At 45.3% G+C, this 12972-nt stretch overlaps 1 protein-coding gene across 1 annotated transcript in view; it reads right to left on the bottom strand.

Annotated features, from left to right (window-relative positions):
* Positions 1 to 1707: 1707 nt before the first annotated feature.
* The window catches only part of LOC144486756 (eukaryotic translation initiation factor 4E-like), a 35139-nt gene continuing 23874 nt past the window's right edge, over positions 1708 to 12972 (bottom strand). Inside the window, exons 6-7 of the mRNA XM_078204794.1 lie at positions 4831 to 4970; positions 1708 to 3358 (exon numbers count right to left, since the gene is read on the bottom strand). Coding sequence (XP_078060920.1) covers positions 3244 to 3358; positions 4831 to 4970 — 255 coding nt within the window. The 3' untranslated portion in view covers positions 1708 to 3243. The remainder of the gene's footprint in view (positions 3359 to 4830; positions 4971 to 12972) is intronic.

The raw sequence follows: 12972 nt of genomic DNA, 5'->3' as shown, positions 1-12972 counted from the left end.
GGCGGCGGCTAAGAGGGGATCTTATTGAAACATATAAGATGATTAGAGGTTTAGATAGGGTGGATAGTGATAGCCTTTTTCCTCTGATGGAGAAATCCAGCACGAGGGGGCATGGCTTTAAATTGAGGGGGGGTAGTTATAGAACCGATGTCAGGGGTAGGTTCTTTACCCAGAGGGTGGTGAGGGATTGGAATGCCCTGCCAGCATCAGTAGTAAATGCGCCTAGTTTGGGGGCGTTTAAGAGATCCGTAGATAGGTTCATGGACGAAAAGAAATTGGTTTAGGTTGGAGGGTCACAGTTTTTTTTTAACTGGTCGGTGCAACATCGTGGGCCGAAGGGCCTGTTCTGCGCTGTAATGTTCTATGTTCTATGTTCTATAATCTTCAGTGTTGACAATTACAGCAGCGTTGACCCTGCATTGCATGTGAATTCCCAGTCTAATTGTGACCAGGGGCTATATTCATTTAGACTGGCAGAATTTCTACATATTTCTGGCATTCAAGTGCATCTTTAAGGAATTGATATTCAGTTAAATCTTGATTCCAACTCATTGGGTTTTCCAGGAGCTTGGGAAACAGAATCTTACTGTCATTTATGAGACAATGCTAATGGCAGAGAGCAGGAGTGTGAGAAGTATGCACCGAGTACTCTCCTCCACTCTGCCTGGGTTCAACAGCACCAGCCAGCCTTTTTTCATACAGGTTTGGCCAGTATTTGATGGGAACCTAAACAACTGAGCTGGTTTACACCTCCGTATAGCATCATTAGGTACACACTTCCTCTGGCACCCTGGTGGGAGATTCTCATTGTGTCCCAGATTGGGAGTAGACCCAGTCTAATATTGTGCTGGTGGAGATTCTGTGCATGGAGTTAAAAACCATTCAGCAATTAAAATCATAGAATCCCGACAGTGCAGGAGGCTGCCATTTGGCCCATTGGGTCTGCACCGACCACAATCCCACCCCAGCCCTATTCCTGTAACCCCACATATTTATCCTGCTCTCATAAATGACAGTAAGATTCTGTTTCCCAAGCTCCTGGAAAACCCAATGAGTTGGAATAAAGATTTAACTGAATATCAATTCCTTAAAGATGCACTTGAACACCAGAAATATGTAGAAATTCTGCCAGTCTAAATGAATATAGCCCCTGGTCACAATTAGACTGGGAATTCACGTGCAATGCAGGGTCAACGCTGCTGTAATTGTCAACACTGAAGATTAGATTGGATTGGTGGATGAAGGGATGTGGGTGCAGAATGTGGTAATGTGATTAGAGTTATTTAGTTGTTGGAGAATAAATCTTAACACCAGGTCAATTTAGCATGGCCAATCAACTAACCTGCAAATCTGTGGGAGGAAACCAGAGCACCCAGAGGAAACCCACGCAGACATGGGGAGAATGTGCAAACTCCACACAGACAGGCACCCGAGGCTTGAATTGAACCCGGGTCCGTGGCACTGTGAGGCAACAGTGCTAACCACTCTGCCACCGAGTGCCCCAAATATTATCCCAAAACGTGGGGCTCGAACCCATAACCCTGGGATTAAAAGTTCCATGCTCTACCGACTGATCTAGCTGGGCCACATTTATAGACAAATGAGGGCAAAGGCAATTTCCAACACAACTGTATATTAAATCGGGTATTATCAATGTAGTTAAAGATTGACTGGAACACACAATCAATAATGACAGTCGTGAAAGCATTTACAAATTGTTCCAATATTAGCATTTATTACCAAGTTCTGGAATTCATACAATGCACAATACCAAATGAGAAAATACTGGTGAAAGGATGTTAAAAGCATCAGTTTTCCTGCTCATCAGGCAATATCCCTAATTTCTAATTTTGTTTTCATCTGCTGTGAAAAGCCACACAAATCCAATCAATGAATCTCAAATAAGGATAGCTGTTCAACATCCTTTTTAAAACCTTCAATTTAAATTCACAGCAATGCTTTTAACTGTTAAATACCTTAAGAAAATAATATTTTCTATGGAATAATTCCACATGCGAATGAATTCATCTCAAAATGCAAGTGATCAAAATCAACACAGGGTTGCAGACCAAACATTAGCAGGAATGTTTCCGGGCACTCAGGTTATCAGGGGGCAACAAAGAAATGCAGGCTATGAGGAAAAGCAGCAGTATATTCCAAGTCATTGAAAGTAAGTTTAAACAGCAGAGGGGTGGGGCGCTGGCAGGTGAAAGAAACAGCAAAAAGGCTGCGCTGTTTTCAACTAGTGACATGATTTTGACTGGCTCCCACAAGGGGTTAACGGACGTTTTAGAATTCTTTGCCAACTTTTGACAAAGTACCATTTCTATCTTTTTTCCCCCTGGTGTCTGCTCTGCTTATTATAGGGCTCTGAATAATTTAACACTGCCACGTAAATGTAAACTGGGTTATGAACATCATATTCATGGAAACAGTTCCAGAAGGGGAGGAGAAGGATGTGGCCATTAGCAGTTAGTTCCCATTCTGAATTCAAATTCACCTTTTAGGGAGTGAGTGGTTAAGTTTCCACACGAAGGCATGAATGCAGAACACCAAAGAACTCCCATCTGTATTGAGCTCAGACAGGTTGGGAAGGCTAAAATAAGCACTTCCCCTTTAGTTAAACAGCATGATTGATTGGCTATGCCAGATTTCACTTCGTCCCGTGTAGAAGGCTGCTCCTGGAGTGCTTTATACAAAGAAAGACTTCTACACTGCACCTGTCGTTTGTAAATATTGCAGATTTAACCATTGAATGTACTAACCAGTCTGCCACTACCATATGCTACACACACTGCTCTCCACATTGACTAAAATTCAGAACAACTCTCAGCATGCTGCAAGTCTGCTAAAATCTCAGCAAAGTGTTCATTGTAGCCTGCCCTTTGCCCGTACTGAAGTAGAACAGTGCGGTGTGTACACACCAAGCTACTGGCAACTTGGGTTAAACTAGAGATTGGTTAGAAATGGCCATCAAAACTGAAAATGTGTAGTCTATTTCTCAGCTAGTGTTAAATTTGAGCCCTAATAGAAAATTGATAGACCCGATGGCTTCCTCCGTGGTCCTTTCACTTGCCAATAGAAACGGAATCTGACCAGCTGCAAGGATTCTCTCAGAATATGGCTCTTCCAGCTCCTGCTTGCTGCAAGTCTGTGTGCGTGTTGACAAATCCAATGTTTTAGTTCCTTTTACCCTCGTTACCAGATGAATTTCAGTTTGTTTGTTGCATTTGAGACTATTCCCTAAACTGAGAACAGGTTTTTTGTTGTGGATCCACTTTTGCTAGACGTGTCATCATGTGACTGGTAACCAATAACAGCTTTCAAAGACAGTCCTAAACGTTCTTTGTACAATTGCCTGTAAAATACATTTAGTTAGTTTAGAAAATAGAAACATCAGCACAGAGTGAAAATCAAAAATATTATGAATATTTAGTGTGAAGTGCTACTCTGGAAGTACAGGAGATGGCATCAGTTCATGGATTTATCAGCTCGTGAAGGAGAAGAGGTTAGTTTTAGATGAAATTTCACAGAATGAGGATGCTGGTCTCTCACAAATTGTTAATCTGTCTGGTTAACCTGCTTTTGTCACAAGATTTCTAGTTTATGGCTTCCCCCTTTATCCCAGGAATCTGGATTACCGAACAGCTGCCTCTTTCCCCTTCCTCAGACTGGCGGTGGTCTGCAGCAGCACGCTTCATTTGGTATTAGCTCATCAGCAGGTTTGGAAAGATGCTTGGCTGAAGCCCAATAAGCAGCAAATCTGCCATTAAAGGCTCAGTTGTCGAAGACATGTTGATGATGAGCCACATTGACTGGGTGGTCCCAGGCTAGAGCCCGGTCTACTGCTCATTATTAGCCAGGCCAGCAGTAAAGGACATACTGTGCCCCGGGACCCTTGACCAATGAGGTTAAAAAATTGCAGCCCAACTCCTGTTCATTATTCAGTGAGTTACACTGGTGACCTGCCGAGGACAAGTGAATACACTCCAAAGAGGTGTTTTGAACTGCCCAACGAGAGTTGGCTTCATCAGGACAGAATACTAAGACATCAAACTAAACTAATCCAACATATATCTTGACTGCATTATCGTTCAGGGCAACATCCCACCCCATCAAGCAGGATGACTTACCAGGGTCAATGCACCTTCACAAGAAAGACTGGATCACCTAGAGATAACCCCTTACATCCCCCCATACGAGAAAAAGGGGCAGAGCAAGGCTCATCCATTGTGCTATGTTTTGTGGAATTTTCCAGCAGCAATACTGAGCAGTGCTGGGAACCTGGTGAATTATACAGACATGATACGACATGGAAACAAGCCATTCTGCCCCACCAGTAGATCTGGTGTTCATCCTTGACATGACATCTAGTCCTATCCATTTACCCACCCAGGCCCCATATCTCTTCAATCCCTTTGCTAATTCAATCTCATTGAATGTTCACATTGATTGCATCAATCATTAACACTGAATGTAACTTTCAAAACTTCCCAATTCTGAAGTGTCTCCTGTTCTTTGTTCTACAATACTACTTTTATCTCGCATTTGCAGAACCTCAAATCCCTCAACTGGGAATGGTCTGCTTTGACCTACACTTCAAGAGCTTTGAACAAGAGCTCAGAATTAACAAGCCATGTGTTGATGTAATTAACAAAGACCCAATTTTTCCAAACCTCTGTATTTTGATGCCTTCTTACGAAGGGGAAACATCGTGGGAAGACCCAAAATAGAGAAGAGAGAATGGAAAACATAAATCACAGAATGATACAGAACACCGCCACCCACAGACAACCCTTTAATACAGAGGATTGCAGCATTGACACTTACCCTATTGAAACAACTGCTTCTCTGTTTTGGCAGTTTCCTGTCCAGATTGCTATTTTGTCACCCTTCGGCCTGACATTTACAACAGCACCACACACCTCGTCACTGTACTCATCAAAGGCCTCCCCAATCAGACACAGGAGCTGGTGCATGGATAGAAACAGACAATGCACAGTTACACATGACACTCAATTTGGACTGTTGTCCAAAAATTCCAAAAGGCTGCAAACGTGCTGCAGATAGCAAAGCCACTCGCAACATAAAGTCTTAGCATTTCTTTGCCACAGCAGAATGTAAATTTTTTTTTAAATCTTTCATAAGATGTTAGCACCATTGCTATTTCATGCCCAACGCTATCACCCTTCAGAAGGTGAACGTGAGCTAATTGTGTACAATGGAATATCCAGAGGAAATTCAGGATGTTGAGGAAGCACAAAGCTTCATCTGCACAGTCCCATTAAAAACTTGAGGCCAGACATAACATGGGGCAGGTAGAGTAAAACTCCCTCCACACTTTTCCACGAGGCACAGCAGAACATCATTCAAGTGATGAGCAGCCTGGGAAGGTTTTGGAGGGTTTAAAAGTGCTTACCTTGGAGGTTTCAGCCTCATTGTTCCACAGGAGCAGGCTGAGGGTAAGGGAGCTTGTTTGTGCATGAATTTATTTATTTATGTTTCAGTTAAATTTGTGAAAAAAATCGGAGGTGTTTTTTCAAAACAGGAAGTAGGCCCAGCAGCAGCCTGGGAAGGTTTTGGAGGGTTTAAAAGTAGGCCGCACCTTTGAGCGGGCAGCGTCGTTAGCGGGCAGCAGAGTGAGCAGGGGGCAGAGTGAGAGCTGAAGGGCTTTGGCGAGAACAGGCAGAGGCGAGAGTAGGTTTTTTTTTCTTTTTCAGAAAGTTTATTCCTGTATTTCCCCAGAGTAAAAAAAATATGCCAGGCAAGATGTTGGAATGCTCCTCTTGCAGGATGTGGGAGATCAGGGAGACCTCCGGTATCCCTGACGACAGCACCTGCAAAAGGTGCATTCAGCTGCAGCTGCTAGCAAAGCGTGTTAGGGAACTGGAGAAGGAGCTTGATGACCTCCATCTAATTCGGGAGAATGAGAAGTATATAGACAGTAGCTTTAGGGAGATAGTTACACCTAAGCAGCAGAGCACAGGAAATTGGGTTACTGTAAGGAGAGGAAATGGCAGTGCGAAAGGACAGGCAGAGCAGGGTTCCCCTGTGGCCATACCCCTCCACAACAGGTATACTGAATTGGATACTGTTGTGGGAGATGCTTTACCTGGGACAAGCTGCAACAGCCGGAACTCTGATACTGAGTCTGGTTCTACAGCGCAAAAGGGTGGGATGAAGAAGAGGAGAGCAGTAGTGATAGGGGACTCAATGGTCAGAGGTACAGACCGGAGGTTCTGTGGTCGGGACAGAGACTCCCGCATGGTTTGTTGCCTCCCAGGTGCCAAGGTCAGCGATGTCTCTGATCGCGTGCACAGCGTTCTAAAGTGGGAAGCTGATCAGCCAGATGTCATGGTACACGTCGGTACCAATGACGTGGGAAGGAAGAGTGAGGAGGTCCTAAAGAGTGAGTACAAAGAGCTTGGAAGGAAGTTAAAAAGCAGGACCCCGAGGGTAGTAATCTCAGGATTGCTACCTGAGCCACATGCCAGTGAGGGCAGGAGTAGGATGCTTGGGCGGATAAACACATGGCTGAGGAACTGGTGCAGGGGGCAGGGTTTCCAATTCTTGGATCATTGGGACCTCTTCTGGGGCAGGTGGGACCTGTACAAGAGAGACGGGTTACACCTAAACTACAAGGGGACCAATATACTTGCAGGGAGATTTGCTAGTGTTATTGGGGAGCGTTTAAACTAGATTTGCAGGGGGATGGGAACCAGAGTGCCAGAGCAGATAGTGGAGCAGGGGTAAAAAGACAGGTTAGTTCAAGCAAAATCACAAATGGAAGGGTTGAGTGTGGTGGAAATAATTTTTTGAGGTGTGTCTATTTCAATGCCAGGAGTATTGTGGGGAAGGCAGATGAGCTGAAGGCGTGGATAGACACGTGGAAATATGACATTATAGCCATTAGTGAAACTTGGCTACAGGAGGGGCAGGATTGGCAGCTCAATGTTCCAGGGTTCCAATGTTTCAGGCGGGATAGAGGCAGAGGGATAAAAGGTGGGGGGGGGTGGCATTGTTGGTCAGGGAAAACGTTACAGCGGTACTCAGACAGGATAGATTAGGGAGCTTGTCTACAGAGGCCCGATGGGTGGAGCTGAGAAACAGGAAAGATATGACCACATTAATGGGCTTGTATTATAGACCACCCAATAGTCAGCGAGAATTGGAGGAGCAAATCAGCGGAGAGATAGCTGACAACTGCAAGAAACACAAAGTTGTGATAGTAGGGGATTTTAATTTTCCACATATAGATTGGGACTCGCATACTGTTAAAGGTTTAGACGGGATAGAGTTTGTAAAATGTGTTCAGGAGAATTTTCTACATCAGTATATAGAGGTGCCAACTAGAGAGGATGCGATATTGGATCTCCTGTTGGGAAATGAGTTAGGGCAGGTGATGGATGTGAGTGTGAGGGAACACTTTGGATCCAGTGATCATAATGCCATTAGTTTCAACCTGATCATGGATAAGGATAGATCTGGTCCACGGGTTGAAGTTCTGAACTGGAAAAAGGCCAAATTTGATGAAATGAGAAGGGATCTGGGAAGTGTGGATTGGCACAGGTTGTTCTCTGGTAAGGATGTAAATGGAAAGTGGGAGGCCTTCAAAGGAGAAATTTTGAGAGTGCAGAGTTTGTATGTTCCTGTCAGGATTAAAGGCAAAGTAAATCGGAATAAGGAACCTTGGTTCTCGAGGGAGATTGTAACACTGATTAAGAGGAAGAGAGAGTTGTATGAAATGTACAGGCAGCAAGGAACAGATCAGATGCTCGAGGAGTATAAAAAGTGCAAGAAGCTACTTAAGAGGGAAATCAGGAGGGCTAAAAGACGACATGAGGTTGCTTTGGCAGACAGTGAAGGAAAATCCAAAGAGCTTCTATAGGTATGTTAGGAGCAAAAGGATAGTGAGGGATAAAATTGGTCCTCTTGAAGACCAGAGTGGTAGACTGTGTATGGAACCAAAAGAGATGGGGGAGATACTAAATGGTTTTTTTGCATCCGTATCTACTGAGGAAACGGACATGGAGTCTACGGAAATAGGGCAAACTGGTAGGGAGGTCATGGAACCTTTACAGATTAAAGGGGAGGAGGTGCTCGCTGTCTTGAGGCAAATCAGAGTGGATAAATCCCCAGGACCGGACAGGGTATTCCCACGGACCTTGAGGGAAGCTAGTGTTGAACTTGCAGGGGCCCTGGCAGACATATTTAAAATGTCAGTATTCACGGGGGAGGTGCCGGATGATTGGAGGGTGGCTCATGTTGTTCCGTTGTTTAAAAAAGGTTCCAAAAGAAATCCGGGAAATTATCGGCCAGTAAGTTTGACGTCGGTGGTGGAAGGTGTGATAAGGGATAGGATCTACAAATATTTGGATAGACAGGGACTTATTAGGGAGAGTCAACATGGCTTTGTGCGTGGTAGGTCATGTTTGACCAATCTATTAGAGTTTTTCGAGGAGGTTACCAGGAAAGTGGATGAAGGGAAGGCAGTGGATGTTGTCTACCTGGATTTCAGCAAGGCCTTTGACAAGGTCCCTCATGGGAGGTTAGTTAGGAAGGTTCAGTCGCTAGGTATACATGGGGAGGTAGTAAATTGGATAAGACACTGGTTCAATGGAAGAAGCCAGAGAGTGGCTGTGGAGGATTGCTTCTGAGTGGAGGCCTGTGACTAGTGGTGTGCCGCAGGGATCGGTGTTGGGTCCATTGTTGTTTGTCATCTATATCAATGATCTGGATGATAATGTGGTAAATTGGATCAGCAAGTTTGCTGATGATACAAAGATTGGAGGTGTAGTGGACAGTGAGGAATGTTTTCAAAGCTTGCAGAGGGATTTGGACCAACTAGAAAAATGGGCTGAAAATGGCAAATGGAATTTAACGCAGACAAGTGAGAGATATTGCACTTTGGAAGGACAAACCAAAGTAGAACGTACAGGGTAAATGGTAGGACTCTGAAGAGTGCAGTTGAACAGAAGGATCTGGGAATACAGGTACAGAATTCCCTAAAAGTGACATCACAGGTGGATAGGGTCGTAAAGAGTGCCTTTGGTACATTGGCCTTTATAAATCGGAGTATCGAGTATAAAAGTTGGAATGTTTATGGTAAGGTTATATAAGGCATTGGTGAGGCCGAATTTGGAGTATTGTGTACAGTTTTGGTCACCTAGTTACAGGAAGGATGTAAATAAGATTGAAAGAGTGCAGAGAAGGTTCACAAGGATGTTGCCGGGACTTGAGAAGCTGAGTTACAGAGAGAGATTGAATAGGTTGGGACTTTATTTCCTGGAGCGTAGAAGATTGAGGGGAGATTTGATAGAGGTGTATAAGATTTTGATGGGTATAGAACATAGAAAGCCACAGCACAAACAGGCCCTTCGGCCCACAAGTTGCGCCGATCACATCCCCACCTCTAGGCCTATCTATAGCCCTCAATCCCATTAAATCCCATGTACTCATCCAGAAGTCTCTTAAAAGACCCCAACGAGTTTGCCTCCACCACCACCGACGTCAGCCGATTCCACTCACCCACCACCCTCTGAGTGAAAAACTTACCCCTGACATCTCCTCTGTACCTACCCCCCAGCACCTTAAACCTGTGTCCTCTCGTAGCAACCATTTCAGCCCTTGGAAATAGCCTCTGAGAGTCTACCCTATCCAGACCTCTCAACATCTTGTAAACCTCTATCAGGTCACCTCTCATCCTTCGTCTCTCCAGGGAGAAGAGACCAAGCTCCCTCAACCTATCCTCATAAGGCATGCCCCCCAATCCAGGCAACATCCTTGTAAATCTCCTCTGCACCCTTTCAATGGCTTCAACATCTTTCCTGTAATGAGGTGACCAGAACTGCACGCAGTACTCCAAGTGGGGTCTAACCAGGGTCCTATAAAGCTGCAGCATTATCTCTCGACTCCTAAACTCAATCCCTCGATTAATGAAGGCCAGTACGCCTTCTTGACCGCATCCTCCACCTGCGAGGCCGATTTAAGAGTCCTATGGACCCGGACCCCAAGGTCCTTCTGATCCTCTACACTGCTAAGAATGGTACCCTTCATATTATACTGCTGCTTCATCCCATTGGATCTGCCAAAATGGATCACCACACACTTATCCGGGTTGAAGTCCATCTGCCACTTCTCCGCCCAGTCTTGCATTCTATCTATGTCTCGCTGCAACTTCTGACATCCCTCCAAACTATCCACAACACCACCTACCTTGGTGTCGTCAGCAAACTTACCAACCCATCCCTCCACTTCCTCATCCAGGTCATTTATGAAAATGACAAACAGCAAGGGTCCCAGAACAGATCCCTGGGGCACTCCACTGGTCACTGACCTCCATGCAGAGAAAGACCCCTCCACAGCCACTCTCTGCCTTCTGCAGGCAAGCCAGTTCTGGATCCACAAGGCAACAGCCCCTTGGATCCCATGCCCTCTCACTTTCTCAAGAAGTCTTGCATGGGGGACCTTATCGAACGCCTTGCTGAAGTCCATATAGACCACATCCACCGCTCTTCCTTCGTCAATGTGTTTGGTCACATTTTCAAAGAACTCAACCAGGCTCGTAAGGCACGACCTGCCCTTGACAAAGCCGTGCTGACTACTTTTGATCATACTAAACTTCTCTAGATGATCATAAATCCTGTCTCTCAGGATCCTCTCCATCAACTTACCAACCACTGAGGTTAGACTCACCGGTCGGTAATTTCCCGGGCTGTCCCTGTTCCCTTTCTTGAATATAGGGACCACATCTGCAATCCTCCAATCCTCCGGAACCTCTCCTGTCTCCATCGACGATGCAAAGATCATCGCCAAAGGCTCCGCAATCTCCTCCCTCGCCTCCCACAGTAACCTGGGGTACATCCCATCCGGTCCCGGCGACTTACCAACCTTGATGCCATTCAATAGTTCCAACACATCCTCTTTCTTTTTGTCCACATGCTCGATCCTTTCTGTCCACCGCAAACCAGCAGTACAACCACCCAGATCCCTTTCCACCGTGAATACCGAGGTAAAGTATTCATTAAGCAGCTCCGCCATTTCTAACGGTTCCGCACAAACTTTTCCCCCTTCACCTTTTAAGGGTCCTATGCCTTCACATCTCATCCTTTTACTCTTGACATATTTGTAGAAAGCCTTGGGATTCTCCTTAATCTTACCCGCCAAGGCCTTCTCATGACCCCTTCTCGCTCTCCTAATTTCCTTCTTAAGCTCCTTCCTACATCCCGTATACTCCTCTAAAGAGTGAATGCAAGCAGGCTTTTTCCGCTGAGGCTCGGGGAGAAAAAAACCAGAGGGCATGGGTTAAGGGTGAAAGGAGAAAAGTTTAAAGGGAATATTAGGGGGGGCTTCTTCACGCAGAGAGTGGTGGGAGTGTGGAATGAGCTGCCGGATAAAGTGGTAAATGCGGGGTCACTTTTAACATTTAAGAAAAACTTGGACAGGTTCATGGATGAGAGGGGTGTGGAGGGATATGGTCCAAGTGCAGGTCAGTGGGACTAGGCATAAAATGGTTCGGCACAGACAAGGAGGGCCAAAAGGCCTGTTTCTGAGCTGTAATTTTCTATGGTTTCACATTGATCACTCATCAAATCCAAGCTTGCTAATGTTGCTAAATGATTGGGTAATTCAATACATGCAGGTCACAAAACTAAGATTTTGGTGAGACAGTCTGAAACCAATCTCTCGGGCTCCTTTCAGACAGAGAAGACACTCTGGATTCAATTCGTCCTGGAAGAAAAAGAACTGATGCCAACACTTCCACTCTTAACTTCATACATATGGCTTCAATACTGCCTGATGAAAAAGTCTCAGACATTCATTCAATGGAATCGATTAATTTTCAACCATGCGCCTTCATATATCTAATAGAGAAGTTTTTTTTCATCTCAACTAACCAACTATTAACTTTATTCCTATATATTAAAGAGGAAGAATGAATATCAGGAAAGGTAAACCAGTTAGCATCAGGCCAGTGGTAAGCAACATAATGGAATTTTATTCAAAGATACAATTGTAAAATTAAAAATGAAAATATATTAAAGTATAGCCAAGGAGGATTATGCTTGACCAATCCGATTCAATTCTTTAAAGTAGAAACAGATAAAACAGGTAAAGGTTAATGTAATATATTAGGACAGCCTGGTGGCAGAGTGGTTAACATTGCTGCCTCTCAGCGCCAGGGAGCTGGGTTCAATTCTGGCCTTGGGTCACTGTCAGTGCGGAGTTTGCACTTCTCCCTGTGTCTGGGACCTAGGTGTGCAAGTCCACAAATCCTTGAAGGTGGCAACACAGGTGGAGAAGGTGGTGAAGAAGGCATATGGTATGCTTGCCTTTATAGGACGGGGTATAGAGTATAGAAGCTGGAGTCTGATGATGCAGCTGTATAGAACGCTGGTTAGGCCACATTTGGAGTACTGCGTCCAGTTCTGGTCGCCGCACTACCAGAAGGACGTGGAGGCATTGGAGAGAGTGCAGAGAAGGTTTACCAGGATGTTGCCTGGTATGGAAGGTCTTAGCTATGAGGAGAGATTGGGTAGACTGGGGTTGTTCTCCTTGGAAAGACGGAGAATGAGGGGAGATCTAATAGAGGTATACAAGATTATGAAGGGTATAGATAGGGTGAACAGTGGGAAGCTTTTTCCCAGGTCGGAGGTAACGATCACGAGGGGTCACGGGCTCAAGCTGAGAGGGGCGAAGTATAACTCAGACATCAGAGGGACGTTTTTTTACACAGAGGGTGGTGGGGGCCTGGAATGCGCTGCCAAGTAGGGTGGTGGAGGCAGGCACGCTGACATCGTTTAAGACTTACCTGGATAGTCACATGAGCGGCCTGGGAATGGAGGGATACAAACGATTGGTCTAGTTGGACCAAGGAGCGGCACAGGCTTGGAGGGCCGAAGGGCCTGTTTCCTGTGCTGTACTGTTCTTTGTTCTTGGCTGTGTGGGTTTCCTCCGGGAGCTCTGGTTTCA

The sequence above is a fragment of the Mustelus asterias genome, unplaced genomic scaffold (genome assembly GCF_964213995.1).
Source record: "Mustelus asterias unplaced genomic scaffold, sMusAst1.hap1.1 HAP1_SCAFFOLD_451, whole genome shotgun sequence".
Classification (NCBI taxonomy): Eukaryota; Metazoa; Chordata; class Chondrichthyes; order Carcharhiniformes; family Triakidae; genus Mustelus; species Mustelus asterias.
This window is presented reverse-complemented; position numbering and strand designations above follow the sequence as displayed.